Source organism: Phacochoerus africanus, chromosome 2, assembly GCF_016906955.1.
Source record: "Phacochoerus africanus isolate WHEZ1 chromosome 2, ROS_Pafr_v1, whole genome shotgun sequence".
In the NCBI taxonomy this organism is placed as follows: Eukaryota; Metazoa; Chordata; class Mammalia; order Artiodactyla; family Suidae; genus Phacochoerus; species Phacochoerus africanus.
In genome coordinates, this window is record NC_062545.1 from 172122420 (window position 1) to 172143407 (window position 20988).

General features: G+C 38.6%; 2 protein-coding genes across 14 annotated transcripts in view; one reads left to right on the forward strand and one right to left on the reverse strand.

Annotated features, from left to right (window-relative positions):
- MIA2 (MIA SH3 domain ER export factor 2) overlaps nucleotides 1–4429 on the forward strand; it is a 90643-nt gene extending 86214 nt beyond the window's left edge. For all 13 annotated transcript variants that reach the window (XM_047767223.1, XM_047767227.1, XM_047767228.1 and 10 more), the window contains 3 exons: nucleotides 2076–2134; nucleotides 2768–3002; nucleotides 4100–4429. In XM_047767223.1, the coding sequence (XP_047623179.1) occupies nucleotides 2076–2134; nucleotides 2768–3002; nucleotides 4100–4266 (461 nt within the window). In that variant the 3' untranslated portion in view covers nucleotides 4267–4429. The remainder of the gene's footprint in view (nucleotides 1–2075; nucleotides 2135–2767; nucleotides 3003–4099) is intronic.
- Nucleotides 4430–13725: 9296 nt separating this feature from the next.
- FBXO33 (F-box protein 33) overlaps nucleotides 13726–20988 on the reverse strand; it is a 35620-nt gene continuing 28357 nt past the window's right edge. The window contains exons 2-4 of the mRNA XM_047767239.1: nucleotides 18181–18291; nucleotides 16781–17466; nucleotides 13726–15762 (exon numbers count right to left, since the gene is read on the reverse strand). Of these exons, the coding sequence (XP_047623195.1) occupies nucleotides 15491–15762; nucleotides 16781–17466; nucleotides 18181–18291 (1069 nt within the window). The 3' untranslated portion in view covers nucleotides 13726–15490. The remainder of the gene's footprint in view (nucleotides 15763–16780; nucleotides 17467–18180; nucleotides 18292–20988) is intronic.

Below are 20988 nucleotides of genomic sequence, written 5' to 3' on the forward strand. Positions count from 1 at the left end.
TGAATTATACATCTGAAAGTAATTAGCGGTTTATATCAAATTAAAACTGTAGGAGAACATGACATTTCTCAGGGAGACAATGAGAAGAGGGTAGGGTGCAGGGTGGAAGTCTGAGGAGACTGCCTTTGAGGATGATTAGAGGAGAGGAGCCCACCAAAGAGACTGAGAAGCAGTCAAGGCAGAGAGGTAGAGAAGGGCACCATCCCAGAAGTTGAAGGCTGTGAAGATTTAAAAAGCAAAGGGGGGAGTTCCCATGGTGGCGCAGTGGAAACAAATCCGACTAGGAACCATGAGGTTGCAGGTTCAATCCCTGGCCCAGCTCAGTGGGTTCAGAATCTGGCATTGCCATGAGCTGTGGTGTAGGTCGCAGACATAGCTTGGATCTGGCTTTGCTGTGGCTGTGGTGTAGGCCGGTGGCTACAGCTCCGATTGGACTTCTAGCCTGGGAACCTCCATATGCTGCGGATGCAGCCCCCAAAAGAGAAAAAGCCAAAAAAAAAAAAAAGAAAAAAAAAGCGAAGGAGTAGTCAACAGTGATGAGAAATGATGTTAAATAAGGACTAAAAATTTTGTTTTAATTTAGCAAAAAAAGAGGCTTTTCATCTTGGAGAAAATAATTTCGGTGGATGTAGCACATAGATTGCAGTATAGTGAGGACAGACGGGAGAAATTCTGAAAATGTATATAGAGCAGCTTTTGACTTGAAGGGGAGAGGTAGCTATAAAGGGGTGATTCTCTTTCTGTCTCATTTTCAGGGAGTAGTTGGAAGGGACTTGCTGATAGGATGGGTCTAGCAGTAGAAAGGGAAGCAACAGAGAGAGGAAGATCCCTGAAGAAGCTAGAGGGGAAGGATCCTGTGTACAGAATCAGCATCTTAGATTGTCTAGAAGAATCCTTTTCCATGATGACAGGAGGAAGGATTATAGGAATATAGATGCTGATACATTTATGTTTGGCTAAAAAAGTAAAGGAAGTTTCTAAGTGACTGGTGTGGTAGGTTTGAGAAGAATGAAAGTCTGAAGTTGCTGAGAAAACTAATTTAGAAGACACACAAGGAGGGTGAGGCAGTGGGCAGCTGGAAGTATGGCTGGAAATCTGTTAGCCACTTCTCAGAGGCTGAGCAGTTAATTCTTTTTTTTTTTTTTTTTTTCGATCTTTATGCAATTTCTTGTGCCGCTCCCACGGCACATGGAGGTTCCCAGGCTATGGGTCAAATCGGAGCTGTAGCCGCCGGCCTGCGCCAGAGCCACAGCAACGTGGGATCCTTAACCCACTGAGCAAGGGCAGGGATCAAACCCAAAACCTCATGGTTCCTAGTTGGATTCGTTAACCACTGAGCCACAACGGGAATTCCTGAGCAATTAATTCTTGATGATAAAGTCCAGGAATATTTATTTAGAAACAGTGGCTAAATTCAGCTGTTAGTCTCTGTTATGTGATGGAGGAATAAGGAAGGAAGGATGAGAGGGAAGGGAGGGACGGGGAAAGACAAGGCAAGAAAGAAAGCAGGGGGGAAATGAAGGAAAGAAGGAAGAAAGGAGGGAGAGGGATACTCCCTCCTAGAAGCCTCCTTTTTTTTTTTTTTTTTTTTTTTGCTTTTTAGGGCTGTACTCGCAGCATATGGAAGTTTCCAGGCTAGGGGCTAAATTGAAGCCACAGCTGCTGGCCACAGCCACAGCAGTGAGGGATCTGAGCCATTTCTGTGACCAGAGAGCTCACGGCAATGCCGGATTCTTAACCCACTGAGCAAGGCCAAGGATCAAACCAGCATCCTCATGGATCCTAGTCGGGTATGTTAACCACTGAGCCACAAAGGGAACTCCCTAGAGGCCTTCTTAATGATGCTGCTTGCAGAGTAGCTCGGAACAAGCTAAGGCAACCTCTGCCCATGCCTTTGCACAACTCTGAGTCTGTCCAAGCTGTTCTTGGGGCCCTAATAAAGGATGCTGGTGTCAAGCTGGTTTCTGCGCCGACAAGGGGAGTGTGGGGATATCAGCTTCCTTTGTGATCTGGAGATCTAAGAGTGAATGGAGTGCTAAGTCATTTACTTTTCATGGTTTAATTTTTATGTCTAGATGGACCAGTGTCTTCCGAAATGGAATCCAATAGAAATGATGGCAAAGACGACCTTGGTGTAAGTATTGAAAGTGGTATTTTATCCAGGATCTTTCTCATCTCTGGATTTACTAGAATAGAAATTTAGTTAGAGCCATTTAGTTTTTGATTGAAAACTTCTTAATATATTTGCATTATACTATAATGTACTTAGTATTCTGACTGTTTCTTTTCTGGATTGTACTCTGTGGTGATAAAGTACAACATACAGACTTGAGGCTAGATTTAGTTTATATAGTTAAACAGGAATTTGAATTTCCTCCCTTGAGTTGTTATTTGAATGTTTTAAAGTATATTTTTTGTTTACTACACTTACATTCTTGGTTTTTGAAAATACTAATATAAGCATATTTTCCTTTTTTTCAGTATATCCTTAATAAAAGGATGTATATTTTGGTACTCTTGGACTATTCTTGTGTTTTATCTTTAGCCAGACTATTGCTTTCTTGATTAAAGGTGTTTTCTGTTGAATTAATAAACTATTCATGAAAGCTAAAATCCATCTGATGTAGAAAGCTGAGTCTCTGGAGCCTTTTAGGATATCATAGACTGCTTTGTGCCTAGGCGCCTAGATGCCTAAATGAGCTTTTCAGGAAAACTATTGCGTATTTTGCTGTTGTTATAGTGACTGCCATGTGTCAATTTTTTGTAGAATTTAAACGTGCCTGATTCATCTCTTCCCAATGAAAGCGAAGCAACTGGCCCTGGCTTTGTTCCTCCACCTCGTCCTCCAGTCAGAGGTCCATTGTTTCCACTGGATGCAAGGGGTCCTTTCTTAAGAAGAGGCCCTCCTTTTCCTCCACCTCCTCCGGGAAGCATGTATGCAGCTCCCCGAGATTATTTTCCGCCAAGGGATTTCCTTGGCCCTCCACCTCCTCCATTTGCAAGTATGCTTTTTTTTTTCTTTGTCAAGTTTAATATATGTCTTATAGAGTAGATCAGAATTATTTATTTTACTTTTTATTCATGTGGTAATACAATTCAGGAAAATTTTTCTCATTCTATGAGTATATCATTACTTTTACAAATTGGGAAGTCAGCCAGCCATCAGTAATGAGGCTTCAACTTGGTTCATCTTAATAACGTGGGATTAAAAAAATAATAATGTGGAATTATTTCTCTATGTCAGTAATCAAGAAAATGGTTGGCTTTTTGCAGCACTCTTACATTAAGACTAAAATTATTTGTATCTTATTTGATAGAAATTGGGTACTCTGTGTCAGTTAGTAAAAATGCAGTTTGTATTTTAGCATTAAAATTACTGGCTAAATTATTTTAAAAAGTCTTTTAGAATCTTTTTTCATAAGTAACTGCCATGTAGTCCTACTTATTTACAGCCCAGAATGTATTTAATCATGTTTGGACTAATTGTTGAATTTATTAGAATTCTTTCATAGCCTCCATAAGAAAAACGGAATAATTTATTGCTTTTATGTCTATACATTGCCACTTAGAACTGTAGATTTCAGCAGACTAAATACATGGTTACCAAACATTAGCAAAAAGCATATCTTTTTCCGGGTCATTTCTTTCCTCATTCCTCCTCTAAGTTTAGGGTGAAATAAAATGAATTTTATTTGGGGAATTTCAAGACAGTTTTTGATATAACTGAAAATGTTTTAGGGTAGTATCAAATTAGATTTGGGAATTACTGATCTGAATTTTAAATCTGGTGAAAATTACACGAAGACTCTTTTTAGAGTAATTTTGAAATATTTCCTCTCCTTTTTAAAAGTATTAAGACGTTAGATTTTCATACAACAAAAATCACACCTAAAATTAATGATAACTCCCTTTAATTGTGTAGTTGAAGAGGATAGGTTTTTCTCATTGTTGTAAAAATTCATTTGTTAGATCAGGTAATTATTCTGGTGTTAATTTTTGAAAATAAAATAGATAATAGAAGTTATATGCTAATGACTTATTGGGGCTGCAGTGCAGGTTCTTAAAGTTAAAAAATTCTTTTATCAATCTCTTTGAACAGTGAGAAGTGTCTATCCACCAAGAGGTTTTCCTCATTATCTGCCCCCAGGAGCTGGATTTTTCCCTCCACCCCCACATCCTGAAAGTAGAAGTGAGTTCCCAGCAGGGTTGATTCCGCCTTCAAATGAGCCTACTACTGAACACCCAGAACCACAGCAAGAAACTTGACTATATTGTCGGTCTCTCTTTAAAAGTAATGTTGACTTCTCTCTCATTTTCAGTTTAAGTAACTGTGGTTACTTAAGTGATTATACTTTTGCTCAAATTGAAGCTCAATGGAATTTTAATTCTCAGGATAGTATTTTGTAAATAAAGATGATTTAAATATGAATCTTATGAGTAAATTATTTGCTTTATTTTATTCTAGATAGCATAATTATTTTAATTTAACACATCCACTATGACATAAACAATAATGAGAATTTCACATATGTGATCTTGCAGTTGGGGATGTTTTAAATTCCAAAGGCTGTGTCTTTATGCCAAGAACTGTATTTACTATGATGGTTGTAGCAAATGTGAAAGTAACTTTATGTTTAATTAAATAAATTTTAATTGATATAAAGACTTGTTTGGCATTGAAAATAATAAAGCCAGCTAGTTTTTTCATAAATATGGCTCCTTTAGTTAGTTTTTTAACTTCTGATAGCTTTGAGGGACAAAACTAATGCTTTATATGGTCTTTCCCATCCAATTATCTTAACCAAAAATGTGCCCTCTTTCTTGCAAATAGACCCAAAGCAACAAATTAATACACCTAAAAGTCAAAGTTGATCATATTTTAAAGAAAACCAGGATGTTGTCTAATGGCAAATTTTACTGGTTTCCTGTGAAGTTTTATTTTTTTCTTGTTTTTCTCTTGATGTAAGATACTTATTTCTTGATTTAGTGGGGAATGTTGAGATTTACTATGAGTGTATTGAGTCAGTGTGTCATTTTGAGCTTTGGACTCAGTAGCTTTAGAATGTTTTCTCTAACTCAGATTTGTATTTTAATATTTTTTTTTCTTTTTTGGCTGCCCTGTGGCATATGGAGTTCCTAGGCCAGGGATCAGATCCTAGCCACAACTGTGACCTACGCCCCAGAGCTGGCAGCACCGAATCCTTTAACCCACTATGTTGGCCCGGGGATGATCCTATATCCTGGTGCAGCAGATACACTGCTGATCCTGTTGTGCCACAGCAGTATTTTATTATTAGTCATCTTGTAGATTAACATGATTATGAAAGGAAAGACAGTTAAGTATAGGTGGTAAATATTACACACAGCGTTAATATTCTAGTTGTTTACTTGGATTTTTTCCTTCAGTGCCAAAAGACAGAAGATTGAATATTCTTGTAACAAATGATATAATTGGAAAACTTCATACCAGCATTTCCCCACATGTTCTTTGAAATATTGTTCTTGTGAGGTATTTCTATTCCTTCTCCATTCTCACCCCTGCCTTAGAAAAAGTAAAGGCTCTATGTGGAATGCTTGGATTAAAAAAATCAGTAGAATAAGAACTATAAAATTATCCTTACATTTGGTGTTAAAAGCCAGATTTCAGGGGAAAATAAAGACTACTTTTTTAAGTTGGAAACTGAAAGAAGAGAAATGGAAGAAGAGTAATAAAGAATGTTCCAATCAAGTGAATTTTTTGGTTTGCTTTGGGATGGGGAGCCTTGTCTTGGCCTGAAAGAAGGGAAGGAAAGAGAAGGCAAAGCAAACATAAGAGAGATGCAAAATCCAAGAGGAGGCAAGGAGAGCATTGGGTGAGAGGCTGGTGGAAGACGGAAGACTTGACATCAGCTGAGTAGTCTAAATACTTTGAGATTCCAGAATCAATGAATGTAATTAGCTTTAAAATATATCTTATTAAAGTAATATAAATGGGATAAATCAAATAATAGTACTTTAGGATGAATCGTAAGTTTTCCCCATTTACTCCTTATCCCCAGTGCACTTCCTAGTCAGTTTCTCTTTTAACCCCTCCCCCCGCCTTTTTTTTTTTTTTTTCCTTTTATGGCTGCACCCTAGGCATGTGGAAGTTCCCAGGCTAGAGGGGGTCGAATTGAATTGGAGCTGCAGCAGCTGGCCTATGCCACAGCAACAGCAACACAGGATTTGAGCTGTGTCTGTGACCTACAGCACAGCTCGTGGCAATGCTGGATCCTTTAACCCTTTAACCCACTGAGCGGGGCCTGGGATCAAACCTGCATCCTCATGGATACAAGTTGGGTTTGTTTCCACTGAGCCATAATGGGAGCTCCAACTTTTAACTTTTTTGAGGACCTTACATATAATTTTTTCCTGGTGGCTGTACCAGTTTACATTCCCACCACCAACAAAAAAATTTTCCCTTTTCTCTACATCCTTGCCAGGATTTGTTACCTTTTGACTTTTTAATAATAGTTGTTCTAACAGATGTGAGTAATATCTTATTGTGGTTTTGACTTGCATTTCCTTAAAGATTAGTGGTATCGAGCATCTTTATCTATCTGTTGGCCATTTGTATATATCTTCTTTGGAAAAATGTGTGTTCAGATTCTCTGTCCATTTTTCAAATTGGGTTATTTTTTGTTTTTTCCTGTTTTTTGTTATTGAGTTATATGAGTTCCTTGTATATTTTGGTTATTAACGCCACATCTGATACGTGGTTTGCAAATATTTTCTCCCATTCTCATAGGCTGCCTTTTCATTTTGTTGATTTCCTTTGCTGTGCAGTTTTTTAGTTTGGCGTAGTCCACTTTATTTTTGTTGCTTTTGCTTTTGGTGTCAAATCCAAAAAAATCATTGCCAGGACCAAGGTTCAGGAGCTTATTACCCCCTGTGTTTTCTTCTCAGAATTTAATGGCTTCAGGTCTGTTCACGCCTTTAATCCATTTTGAGGTGATTTTTATGTATGGTGTAAAGTAGGGGGCCAGGTTCTTCGTTTGCATGTGAATACCCAGTTTTCCCAACACGATTTATTGAAGAGAGATTATTCTTTCCCTGTCGTGTATTCTTGGAGCCTTGTTGAACATTAATTGACCATGTATGTATGGGCTTATTTTTCTGGCTTGTCTTCTGTTCCATCAGACTGTGTGTTTGTTTTTATGTCAGTACCATACTGATGTGATGATTACTATGGCTTTGTAATACAGTTTGAAACTTGGAAATTTGATGTCTGCAGCTTTCTTACTCTTTTTCAAGGTTGCTTTGGACATTAGGAGTCTTTTGTGGTTCCACAGAAATTTTAGGATTTTTTGAATAGGAATTGCATTAAATATGTAGATCTCTTTGGGCAATATGTACTTTTTAACAATATTAAGTCTTTCAATTCATGAATATGGATTAACTTTCCATTTATCTGTGTCTTCCTCGGTTTTTCTCACCAACACGTGTCTTATAGTTTTCAGTGTACAGATCTTTCAGCTCCTTGGTTAAATTTATTCCTCCGTATTTTATTGTTTTTGATCATATTTTAACAGAGTGAACATAAAATGAAATGAGGCTAGGCCATTCCTGGGTACCCGGCTGTGGGGGGCACTGGATATGGGGTGGCTCTGGGGCCAGAGATGGCAGAGGCCGCAGTTGTGGTGGCTCCAGGATGAGTGGGAGGAGCCCAGGGAGCGCCGTGAGATGGGCCAGCTCCCAAGCCAGTGGGGTGGACACTGCATCTTACTATAGATGCTCAGAAGCACCACTGGAAGCTCAGATGTGGATTCCCCAACCAGCTACAGAGAGGGGTGCAGGGGAGCCACAGAGAAGTCCCTTCTGATGCCCCAAAGAGCAAAATGACCACTTCCGGGCCCCAGGAATACCACAAAGCAGTATGAAACCTATTCATGAAAGGCGTCAGGGATGCCTTCCACCAAAGAAATGAGATACCCCCCTTGACCAGAGAGGCTATGGGGAGAACTACCAGCTGTTCAACTAAACACATACCCTCCAGTGATGCCTCTGAATGGTCCCAAGGGGTTGTGGTGCTGGGCAGTGCCAGGCAGGAGCCAGAGTTGGTCTAGGGGGGTGATGGAGCTGAGGCCATCATTAGTCTGGCAGGCTGTATAAGGTGGCTTTAAATCACAAATATTTAAAAAATGTAGGGAAGAACAAAATAATAAAATGAATGCCCTTTTACTTACTACCTGAAGAGCAAATTTAACATTTGCCTTATTTTTTTTCAAGAAAAAAATATTACAGTTACAGTCATCCTGAAGCTGCAGCAAAGGTAAGCACTCTTGTGAAAAAGATGTTGTTTTGTTTTTCCAGTTAAGTGTGTTTATGTATAGTATGAAGCTTTTATTTTTTCTTTCCTTTAAAAAATGTATATCAATAGCATCATTATATATATATATATATTCTCTAGAAGTTGGTTTTTTTTTACTCGACTTTTTTTGAGATCCATCACTGTCATTTTTTTTTTTACACTTCAAATAAGATCTTTTATTGAAGTCCAGGTTCTTTATGTCTCAGCACAGAAGAAACCCAGTGAGAGGCAAAGTGAAGGGTAAGAAGTAGATTTTTGGAGAGCAATAGAGTATGGACCATCTCAGAAGGGGAGAGCGGCCTGGGAGATACACATTCCTTTGACAGAATGCTGTCCATGTCAAAAGGTGAGAGAGCAGCCTCCATCGGTGTGAATAAATGTAGGTTAAGTTCATTTTTTTGTTGTTGTTGTTGTTGTTGTTGTTGCTATTTCTTGGGCCGCTTCCGTGGCATATGGAGGTTCCCAGGCTAGGGGTTGAATCGGAGCTGTAGCCACCAGCCTACGCCAGAGCCACAGCAACGCGGGATCCGAGCCGCATCTGCAACCTACACCACAGCTCACGGCAATGCCGGACCATTAACCCACTGAGCAAGGGCAGGGACCGAACCCGCAACCTCATGGTTCCTAGTAGGATTCGTTAACCACTGCGCCATGACGGGAACTCCAGTTAGTTCATTTTTGACTACTGTATAGTATTACACTCTCTGGCTTTGCCACAGTAACTTAATTTTGTTATTAATGGGCATTAGGTTGCTATTGGTTTCTCATTATAAATTATGTGGAAATAAGCCTCCTAGTATTTCTTTTCACAAAATTTGTAGTTCTTTAGAGCTATAGTTTACAAACTGGGGGACATCCCCAGTGTATCACAGTAAGGTATATATAAACCTCTGAAGCTTCAAGGAGACAATTTGAGATATTGGTCTCAGTGCTGAGAAAGTGAATAACTTTGCGATCGCTTTCAACTAATTGACTTAAGTGATAGGCTGGTGCTGCTTTTGGTCCCACAAGCTCAGAAGTTTGAAGAATAAATGACATTGCTATAACAAAACTTTCTCTTCTCATCTGCTTATTTATGTAAAAAAGATTGTTGTTTCGTCTTTAGCCACGCCTGAAGCTTGCAGAAGTTCTTGGGTCAGGGATCAAGCCTGAGCCACAGTGGGAATTTCTGAAAAAGGTTTTTTAGTACTTGTGTTATAAAAGTGAAAATAAGAATAGAATGAATGTTGGACCTGACTCATTTCAGGAAACAAGCAATATTCATCCATGGAGTATGATCTCTTTGGGGGGGAAAAAAGCCCAGCCTTATTCATTTCATTAAGAAATGCGGTTCTATAAATTTATTCTTTATACTAATTTAAATTTATAATATTTATGTCTTTGATCATTTATGTACTTAGTATGTGTAAAATCTAGGAGAAAAAATTTAACAGCCTTTTCAGAAAAAAAATCATATTTAAAATTCTATTTTTTTTTGTTACAGAAAATATATAAATAATCAATGAAAAGGCTAACAAAGTATTACATTTGCATAAAATGCTGGCTGTGGGATTGTTGAAAAGGCTATATGTAGATAGCCTTTCTGGGCCAAATCAGAAGACAAACCACATAGTATCTTAAACAGGGAGTTTAATACAAAGAATTATTCACTGTGATAAGAAAAATGAACAAATGTAAGGAAACTATGTGGCTTTTCTAGAGCTGAGGGAGGGCACGTGTGTGTGGTGGGTGGTAGGCGAAGCTTGGGAGGGGTTCAGCCCTCCCTGATGAAGGTGTTTCAACTCTGGGGTTGCAGAGATTGCTGGTTCCACAAGGCCTGAGCTGATCTAGAGATGCTGAGCAAGCAATAGGCACTGTCCAGAGCGCAGGTGGGGAGAAGGTGAATGGTAACCATTGGCACTGGGTGTGGAGTGGGAGTGTGGATGCCAGAGTTAGGGAGGCCTTCAGAGCCAGTGAGTGGGCCAGGCAGCAGCCGCCCCACACGTGACCTGCAGGCTGCTCAGGGCAGGCAGTGGAGTCCAGGTGCCAGTGCAGGCAGGAGACCTTCGAAGCACGTGAGCTGTGCAGCAGCCCTGGTTTCTTTGTGAAGGAAGTTCAGGCTGAGGCTGCAGGGTGGCAGAGGGACCATGTCTGGGCCTATGGCTGGGGCAGGCTCCACCGTGAGTCTTCTATCCAGGCTGCCTACCTTGACTTGCCTGGGAAACTGCAGGAGAACCTCTGCGCGCCTGTTCCCCGTGGTCCTTACTGAAAAAAAACTTAACACTGTTCTGAATTTAAAGGTGCCTTACTTAGAGGAGTTCCATTATTGGAGAGCATATGTTGAAAGGTGCATTCAGAGTTGAAGCAGTAAATTGGTAACTGATACAATATATAGGCTTAAGGAGGAAAATGATCAGGAGCTTATTGCATTTTTAAAATGGATGGATGGTAGTAGGTATGGAACTACTATGGCATGTAGATCCCTTTACATACATTTTTAAAAGTGATGTGTCATTTAAAAGTGTTAATGTTTATTAAGATTATAACCAATTTAGTATATTAAACTTAAAAATTTCCAAAGAATATATGGTTTTTCAAAATTCCTTTAGAATTTTTAGAGACTATGAGAACAAACCATCGAAAACATGGTGATAGAGAATACATCTGGAACTGAAATTGCTGGGTCAAAGGACACAGGCAACTTTAACTTTACAAACTACTGCAGATTTGCTCTCCAGGGTGGATACACCAATTCAAGTTCCAACCGTCACTGTTTTCCTCTTCCTTGCCAACAGCTGTTATTATCTTGCCCCCCATTTGTTTAAATTTTTTTTTTTTTTTTACCATTCGAAAAGGATGATTCAAGTGAAAATTGATTCATAATACACCTTCCATTTTCTTTCCACACCAGCAACCCAAGTTAGTAGATTGTACCAAAGTGATGGCCTGCCAGGTTACCTGACTTCTGGGATGGCCAGGAGCTTCAGCTGGTTGCTTCTTAATGCTTTCGTTTTCTTGGAGAGCAGCTAGACTGGAGCTGGGTCTGACAGTGCGCCCTGGGCCGAGCATGCTCTCAGGCACTCACTTCTGATGCAGAGTTCAACCATCCACTATGGACAGTGGGGGCCTGTGAACCTGTGAGAGAAGTATGCTCCAGGTGTTCGAAGAGCAGGTAGGAAGCCTACCTGGGGAGCTCCAGATGTAGCTGGTAGGTCTGAGGGGTTGGGAGCTGGAGGTGGGATGAAGGCTCCCTGCAGGCCTTGACCTTCTGTCTGTTGGTGGCTGATGTATGCTGTCAGTGCTGGCTAAACTAGCAGCAGGGTTATGTATGGGAGACTATAAATTAGAGCTTCAGTATTATTATTTTGCCTTTTTTTTTTAAAGTGGCACACCTGCGGCATATGGAGGGTTCCCAGGCTAGGGGTCACATCAGAGCTATAGCTGCTGGCCTACGCCACACCCACCCAGTTCTGAGCCATGTCTGAGACCTTCACCACAGCACATGGCAATGCCGGATCCTTAACCCACTGAGCGAGGAGGCCAGGGATCGAACCCGCATCCTTATGGATCCTAGTTGGGTTCGTTAACCACTGAGCCATGAAAGGAACTCCTTCAGCATTATTTTGAAATACTTGTAGTGAAAAAAAAAATCACTTGAATTTGAAATTTACAAGAAATCTCAACATTATACTTAGCATTACATTTAGAGCTGTGAGATTTCATAATTTCAGCTGCATAAATTTTTGTATGTTGTTAACAGAAAGGTTTAAAAATTATCGTCCATTTGTGGGGTGTTTCTCTTGTTGGGTATGTTAAAAATTTTAATAGGTTGAAACATTTTACAAGATTTTATTTGAAAGTTCTATACAAATTCAGTGATTTTTTTTTTCCCTCCAAACTTCTGCATTTTGTTTTTCTCATCAATTATATACAAAGACAACAATGGGTCTTTTTTTTTTTTTTTTTTGCTTCAGTTCCTTCTAGTTTATACCAGTATGCTGTATAATATTTTCTATGTGTGTCAGGACATGAAAAAGTTTAGGAAGCATTGATATAGACAACATGGTGTGACTGTTGGGTATTATTCACACCTGCTATGTGTTACTCCATTAATACTGTTTTCTGTTACTGGCTTCATAATGATCTAGTCAGCTTCAGGCTATAAGCCCCAAGCATGTTAGTTTCTGAATCTATGTGTTCAACCCATAAGCACACTGTCCTTCCCAAGCCCCAACTCACCAACTCCCTAACTTCTTTATTCCCAGGATGGTGGAGGAAATAAAGTAATTTTAGATTTATAAATTTCATAATTTAGTAAGCTTTGTTTTGAAAATATTTACTATGTTTGCTCAAAGATGATCCTGTATGTCTGTAAGCTGCCAGGCTAACAATATTTGAAACTTTTGATGAGGAATCTTGAGTTTTAGATAAGTAAGGTGAACCCCTAATATCATAGATGAGGAAATTGAGGCTCAAGGAAGAGCTGGTGATCATGTAGCATTAGAGTCAGAGCTTAGCAGAGAAAATAGATGTGGAGCCCCCCAGTTTAGTGATTTACTTTTTATACAACTTCACTTGTATACTATATATGTAATTACAAATGTAATTAACAGACTCTATTTTTCTTGGTATATTTCGGGTACTATTTTGGTATTCTGAATACATACACATGTTAATTCATCCAAAGGAGTTAGCTGTGTCCAGGAAATAATTCCAGCAGTAGCTATAATGACAGTTCTTTGTGGATGCAAGATTATTCTATGATGAGGCAGTACCTGGAAAAGGCAGTGTCTGGAATGATTAGGGAAAGAGAGCAGGAAGAAGGAAAAGCAGCCATTTTCTTTCTCATCAATGACAATCGTTTGTCTCAACAACTAAGAATGGAGATTACAGGAGTTCCTGCTGTGGTACAGTAAGTTAAGGATCTGGTATTATCTCTGTGGCAGTGTGGGTTCCATCGCCAGCCGGGTGCAGTGGGTTAAGGATATAATATTGTTGCAGCTGTCGCTCAGATTCCATCCCTGGCCTGGGAACTTCCAAATGCCACAGGTGTGGCCAAAAATAAGTATATAAATAAATAAATAAAATTGGAGATTATAAGGCCACATGAAAGCAATATGGGGTTTAAGAACTATTTAGTACTGGCATAATGAAGTATTTTTTCATCAAGTAGAGGAATTTTTAAAAATAAGTTCCAGTCTATTGTTGACTTTTCAGCTTATCTTTTGCCATAGTAAGTGAAAAAAATTAAAACCCTCTATTCTGCCTAAGGCTTTTTAAGATACACTCTCAAATTTCAGCTTTGCTGCACCAGATTACCTTAGGAGCTCACGTGATTATACACAATATAGAGATTACTGCAGTTTATTTCACACTAAAGGTGTTCAGGCTTCATGTACAATAAAAGGTTACAACGATCACTTTTTAATGCTTTATTCATTGATTAAAAGAATATACATTTAACATAAACCATACAACATCAGTCATCAGGTCAAACATTCAGCTGGTTTCCTTACAGTTTCTGTCAGGAGTTATTTTATCTGATCACATTTATAAGATAAAATCTCACCACATCTGGCATTTACACACACTGTGCCAGTGGATTCACACTACTGATGTACATATAAAATCCGCATGGTATGTGCTCACTGGAGACAAAACAGTGCACACCTGTCAAAAGGTCATTTTAATATAAGATGGTAAAACCATTTGTAAAATACATATAAACTTTTTCCATAAATAGAATCATATCTGGACATCTGTTGCATAAATTGTGTTTCCAAAGCTTACAATAGAGCAGCCAGGTCTCAGCACTGCTGGGCACCCACGTTGGCTACTTACTTTATTATTGCAGACTGTCCTTTAACATTAAATGCACAACATTCGTACCACTTAAAACTGGGGTCAGGTGGAAGTCTCACAGAGACCACGTCTGTACCGCGGTTGCCCTGAAACAGTTAAGTCGGCTTTTAAAGCCTCTCAGATATAACAAGGTTTTAAAACATACTTCATGGAATGTTCTTCATGTATCATAGCAGCTCATACCTGTGATAGAACAAGCTTTCAGTTTTTCCTTTCTTTCCTTTACATTCACTATTCACAGTGAAACAGGTGCATGTTTTTTTTTTTTCGTTTTGTTTTTTTGTTTTTTTTTTTTTCAGAGTTCTGAGGTTGCTGACTGAGCCACAGCACAGCTGTGTACCACAGGTCGAAATTCGACCTTAAATATTACAATCTAGCAGTATCTGGCTGGCCAGAGTGGGCCGGCCCCTGCCAGCATGTGGGCACTTCTTCAGTTAAGTCTATTCTTTGGCAGCTGACACGCGCGCTGACAGAGAAAAATCCAGTGACTTGCTGCTATAGGGATTTCACGACTAATGTTTGTTCGCAAGCATGTGTGTTTACACTCTGTGTTTTGATATTCTTTCTTCCTCCACTATTTGAAATCTGGGCTAAAAAGCTAACTTGACTGTATAATGTAACTGATGAAGAAAATTATGTCAGATATACTTTTTAAAATATCCAATAATTTGAGTATCATGTTAATGTAAATGTATTTTTAAAACAGGGTTAAGCAATGTTCTATCCTAATAATATACAAAATTCAGAACGGAAACTGATGATATCAAATACTATATATGTAATAAAAGTTAAAAAGTCTTGGCTTTTCTGTGAGAGATAACTCATTGGGGATCATATTATCCTTCCTCTCCCATTTCAAATAAAAATTAATGAAGTGCTATCAGAATGCATGAATGTAGTGCATTGCATACAAATCCACCAGGCTATGGACATATATCTATATATGTATAAAAATATTTTGGCTCCTGAGCTCTGAATTGTGACACACAAAGAATAAAAACATCAAAAGGCAGAGTAACTCAGTCAAAAATAAAGTTAGCCAGTAACCTCAGACAACCTTCGGTTGTATATCCTTAAGGTTTGGTAACAATTCCATTAACCGTGAAAGCCCTAAACATTGTCACTTTGAACTTCTAAACCAATACCCGACTACGTTCTTTGATCAAGAAGTAGAATATACATGTGTAATTCTATAAAGCTAATACTGATTAAACACAGCACAAAGGGATTAATTCACACTACTGAAGGAAAAAAAAAAGCAAAACATAATGGGACCCTACTTGCATATGTAACCACAGGAATTGTACATTTAAAAAAAAGCTAAATGTCTTCGCTGAAGCTTTGCATCTCTCTGTAAAAATGACGATTTGGTTCAGTGAAGACACTGAGTGATTCGATGTCCATGACCGCATGCCAAGGTTGACCCAGGCCCAGGGATACCTGCTCAATAAGGTTGTGCACTGGATCCACATCCTGGTCGGCCAGTTCACCTTGGTCAAAATCAATGCTTTCTTCCGTGACTTCGAGTACTTTTAGATCAGAGCCACGAAGACGAGCAATGGCGATGAGGTTGTGTGCCCACACTGTGTAACCTTAAAAACAAGCAAAAGATAAATAAGCACTGTCATTTCCTTGCATTTTATTTGTGTATCTGATAAGTTAGTCTTTTCCACAGATTTATCTCTCACTTATCACTTTGGTCCTTGTCCTTTAAAAATGTACTGAGATTAAAAAAGGAAGTATGATTATTTAGCCCAGGGGAAAAAAAGACTAGAAGTTTTATACTGTCTCTAAGAGCATCATGGTGAATGGGTAGCTGCTGTAATGGTATTCTGATATCACTGCATTTAGTAAAAGAGGGGACATTTAAAGTCTGAAGTGTAATTTTACAGCTTTGGATAGTGATGTATCATAAAGAACAAATTTTTATTTTATATATATGTAATAATACATAGTAAACTGGTATTTTTTATTAGAAAAAAAAAGTCCTCGGAGTTCCCATCGTGGCTCAGTGGTTAACAAATCCGACGAGGAACCATGAGGTTGTGGGTTTGGTTTCTGGCTTTGCTCAGTGGGTTGAGGATCCGGCACTGCTGTGAGCTGTGGTGTAGGCCAGTGGCTGCAGCTCTAATTCGACCCCTAGCCTGGGAACCTCCATATGTTGTGGGTGTGGCCCTAAAAAGACACACAAAAAAATGTTGTACAAATTAACATATTGATAGCTAGAATCTAGAAGAGGGTGCAGTGGGCATGAAAGAAATATTCTCTCTTCCTTCTGTGTTATGTTTTTAAGAGATCTTATGATTAGAGGAAGAAATATATCTATTGCAGGTATAGCTGTTTTCTTAAATTAATTTCAAATGCCATTTTTGTGAAATACCATCAATCACATGGCAGAGAAAAAAAGCAAAAGGGGAGCTGGAGCAGAACACTTAGGGTAAAACGTTTAAAGAGCATAAATATTAAAAAGTATAAAAATGTGCAGGTCAACTTGTGACAAATGAGTTCTTAACACTGTAGTTGTCAGTGCTTTCTTTGTGTGATAGGTGTGATATCAATCAATATCAAATTGATATCAATATCAAATTGCAACAAACAGAAATCACCTACCATGAATTGCCAGAAGAGACAGCTTTGTGCACCTCCATGCTAACAAAACCAATGGATCTTCATTTCGGTTGTCACTAAGATCTGGAAAACCAGACGTGTCAATCACATCATTCATTAATATAAAATGACTGAGGAATTTGTCATACTGCCTGGATATAAGATCAACAATAGCTCCTGAAACACAAGTGATGTAGCTGTCAAAATGAATCCTCTCTAGTGGAATACTGGGTTTCAGAATCTTTAACATATCTTCACTCTTGATATCAAAAGCCATTATATAGACCCGAAGGTTGGTGCTCTTTCGTGACAAGGCCTTCCAATGCTCGTCATTTGGCATGTTGTCCAAAGACTTGTGCATCACAGAAACACTGTGGACCAGGAGAGAAAGTCGCTGCAAAGGCACATGGTTGTTATCTGTTAAGACTCTTGCCATCTCAGCTGTAAAGTCACAGAAATCCAGGGCAAGTGAGCGCAGATTCACGAATCGCTCCAGTTCGACTGCGGTGATGAGAGTGCTGTTACCCGGAATATTGTTGTCCAGTAAACTCAGGTGCTCCATGGTGTTGGCAATAGCGTTTGAGAGAGATGACAGTGATGTCGGGGTTACTATTTCCAGCATAAACCCACAGGACAGCCATTTCAGTTGCCTACTATTACTGAGTATTTCTTCAAACAGCTGCTGAATTCTGTAATGAAAACACACACCACACAATCTTGTTGACATTCAGCTCTAATCTTTTAACACTGGCTTTTGAAAATAGGTAATGAAATGGCATGATCCATGAAATGTTAGATCCATTTTTTCTCATTAGTTAATTTCTATCCAACCCCTAAGTAATATTATCATAAATACCATTAAAATTCACATTTAAATATAAAAATAAGTATTTTAAACAGAGAGATATATTCAACATGTTCTTCCAAGTAAAGGAGCATTTTACAACAGTCTGGTAGAACGGACTAATGATTCACACTTTGTGTTACAGCAAAGGCAAAGGAGAGGAATAACGGTTTTTTAAGCACTTCAAAACACCCCAGTGGTTTAATAATAAAAATGCTACCATTCAAGATCTCTTCATTATCATTCTTTTTTAAAAAACATTCTCTTCTACTATACTATGGTTTATCAGAGAATACTGAATACAGTTCCTGTATACAGGAGGGCCTTATTTAAGAAATAGCAGTTTTAAATAGCAATAATTACCCAGCAAATTGTCTTAAAGATTTCTGACACGGAAGAGAATGTATTGACCACAGTATTTCACAGTTAAGACATTTCCAAGATAAAGGTTCTTTTTAGGAAAAAAAGGATCTTTACTCTTCTGGTTGCAACTTACAATTTCTTGGAAAAAAATGAGAATTATCAATATGAGTCCCTCCTCACTAACTATACAACTTACTGTTTAATTTTTTTGCCATCAGGGTCCACCTTGCTGAGGTATGTATTTGACAAACTTCCTTGCTGTTGTAGAACACTGATGTCTCCAAAAAGGCTAAACTTCTGGAGGTTCCTATAAGAAAAGTAATTTAAAATGATTGTCTAAATAATTAAGATAAAAATAGGAATGTTAAAAAATATGCAGAAGGGATATTCTATACAAGTTTCTACCTTATAGCTCAGAATACAATTAAGTCCTTTCAGATTGCTTTTTACATACATACAATCAAAGCAATGTGATACAGGAGAAACAGCATAAGCTTGAAAGAATGAGGATTTGGGCATAACTATTAGTTTAGGAACTTAGTATTTTAATGACCATGTAAAAGTTTTCATACGGTCCTTGGGACTCAATTCTTTATCAGTAATAATAACGTCTAATTTAAAGGGTTTAGAGATGAATAAATAGTAATGACATATGAAAGAACTATTTAAACTCTCTAAGTTTTACATAATGTTTCCCAAACAACTTAACTTAGTGTGTTAAATGCTCAAGGGTGGGGCACTGTCCTGAAGATATCTTCTCAGAAAGAAACATTCTTTGACAAAAGCTATAGAACCTTCAGCAAACGTATAGCTTAGCAGGAGAGGTTAAAGAAAAAAAATCTGTAAAATCTTTCAATTTAATAACTTAGCTACAAAACATACTTTTCTGATAAAATTCTAAATAGGTCAAAATTAATAACAGGATAATGATAAAAACTCCCTGGTGCCAATAATAAAGCTTAAAAAACAAAAATTCAACTGAGATCAAATTGGCTTTATTAAATGATTCATGAGTGGGACAGTACCCTACCTATCTAGCAAATGGAAGGAAGCGCTGCAGATCTGTAGAAAAGGAAAAGGTTTTAAAGGTGGATAGGAGGAGGAAAGAGGAAATTATTAGCAAAGAATGCACTGTTTCAGGCAATAGTCACCCTCCTAAAGGGAATGGAAGGGCTTACAGGGCGAATAACCTCACTAATAATACTGACCAAGGAATTCCAGGTTGACTGATTAAATGCTACATTCTTGTGGGAAATGGAAACTGCAGTTAGGTTAAGTATTACGTGTTGGTTGGTAACATGGGGTTTAGCATAGTGACTCCATTTTAAGTCTGCTATCTTTTTTTTAAAAAAATATAACCACTAGAGATTACATCTGTAACACAAAACTTAAGGATAACTTGAATGAATAAGAAATGTATAGCCCCTAAGAATGATAAAATATTTAAGTAAATGAAAAATAACATTTCTTGATCGTATGCCACATTTTCCCAAATTAACCACCTTGGTTCCACTAAAAAGCCTGATTAAGTACCAGACACTGTGTTCTATCAGACATGACAGTGATCAAGTGCTGTAGACAAGCATATGGTACCATGTCTTACGGGGGCATCTGACACTGTGTAAATCAGAGACGCCTTCCCCAAATAAACTGATTAAAATAGGACCTGAAGGATATGTGTGAGCTAACCTGGAGGAGTGTGAGAGGAGGGTGTTACAGGGAAAAGGAAAAGCATATGCAGAGTCCCTGAAGCTAAAAGAAACAAAGTGAGTTTGAGACACTGAAAGGAACCTAGAACACAGAGAATGAACATGAAATGAGGCTGTAGGGGTAGAGTTCTATGTTAAATAAAATTTTTTGATTTTTGCCTTCAAAATAATGAGATGCCCTCAGATGATTTTAAGCAGGAAATAACATGATTAAATTTGTGTCTGGAAAATAATGCTCTATCACTGGAATAGCCTGGGAGGGGGCAGAGTTAAAAGTGGGGGGCCGGGTTAAGAGTAGTTTAGGGGAGTTCCCATCATGGCGCAGTGGTTAACGAATCCGACTAGGAACCATGGGGTTGCGGGTTCGCTCCCTGCCCTTGCTCAGTGGGTTAATGATCCAGTGTTGCAGTGAGCTGTAGCATAGGTCGCACACACGGCTCGGATCCCACGTTGCTGTGGCTCTGGCGTAGGCCGGCGGCTGCAGCTCTGATTAGACCCCTAGCCTGGGAACCTCCATGTGCCGTGGAAGCGGCCCAAGAAATGGCAAAAAGACAAAAAAAATAAAAAAAAAATAAAAAAGAGTAGTTTAGTAATAGAGATAATTTGTAGTGGTAGAAGAGAAGAAAATGGATAATCTCAAAGCTATTTGTAGTAGCTAAAACAGACAGGAAAATGTCCTAGATTAGCTATAAAGGGGTGAGGGAGAGAGTAGTCAAGAATAACTCCTAAATTTTCTGGGTTATGGAACAGCATAGACAGTAGAGCTTTTCATTGAGACAAGGATTTACAGAAATGAATCAGAAATTAATTAGGGCCTTTGGGGGCTTAGGGGGGTAGAGGTGAGATGGTAGAATAAGATTATGAGCTCTGTTTTGCACATGTTGAGCCTGTAGTGCCTTCAAGATAGTCAAGATGTCAAGTAGGCTATTCCAAGTCTAGAGCTGTAACGGATATGTGGATGGTAATGGAAATAATGGATGAGGACAATGGGGCTTAGGAAAAGAGGATAAATGAGAAGAAAAGCAGGCAAAAAACCCAAGTTGTGAGGAACTCCAATAATTAGAGAAGGCTGAGGCTGCAAAGAAGAGGTCAGAAGTTAAGAAAAGCCAGAAATAGGGAAGACGCAGAAACAAAAGAATAAAGTGATCAACAGTAGAGTCATGGGGTATCATAAGATGTGGACTAAACATATCCAACTGGCATAGCAACACTGTGATCAGAATGGAAGTCGTTTTGTATGGTGTGATATGAAGAGGTCAGATTGGATGTGAAGAAATAGAGACAGTGGATAGAGA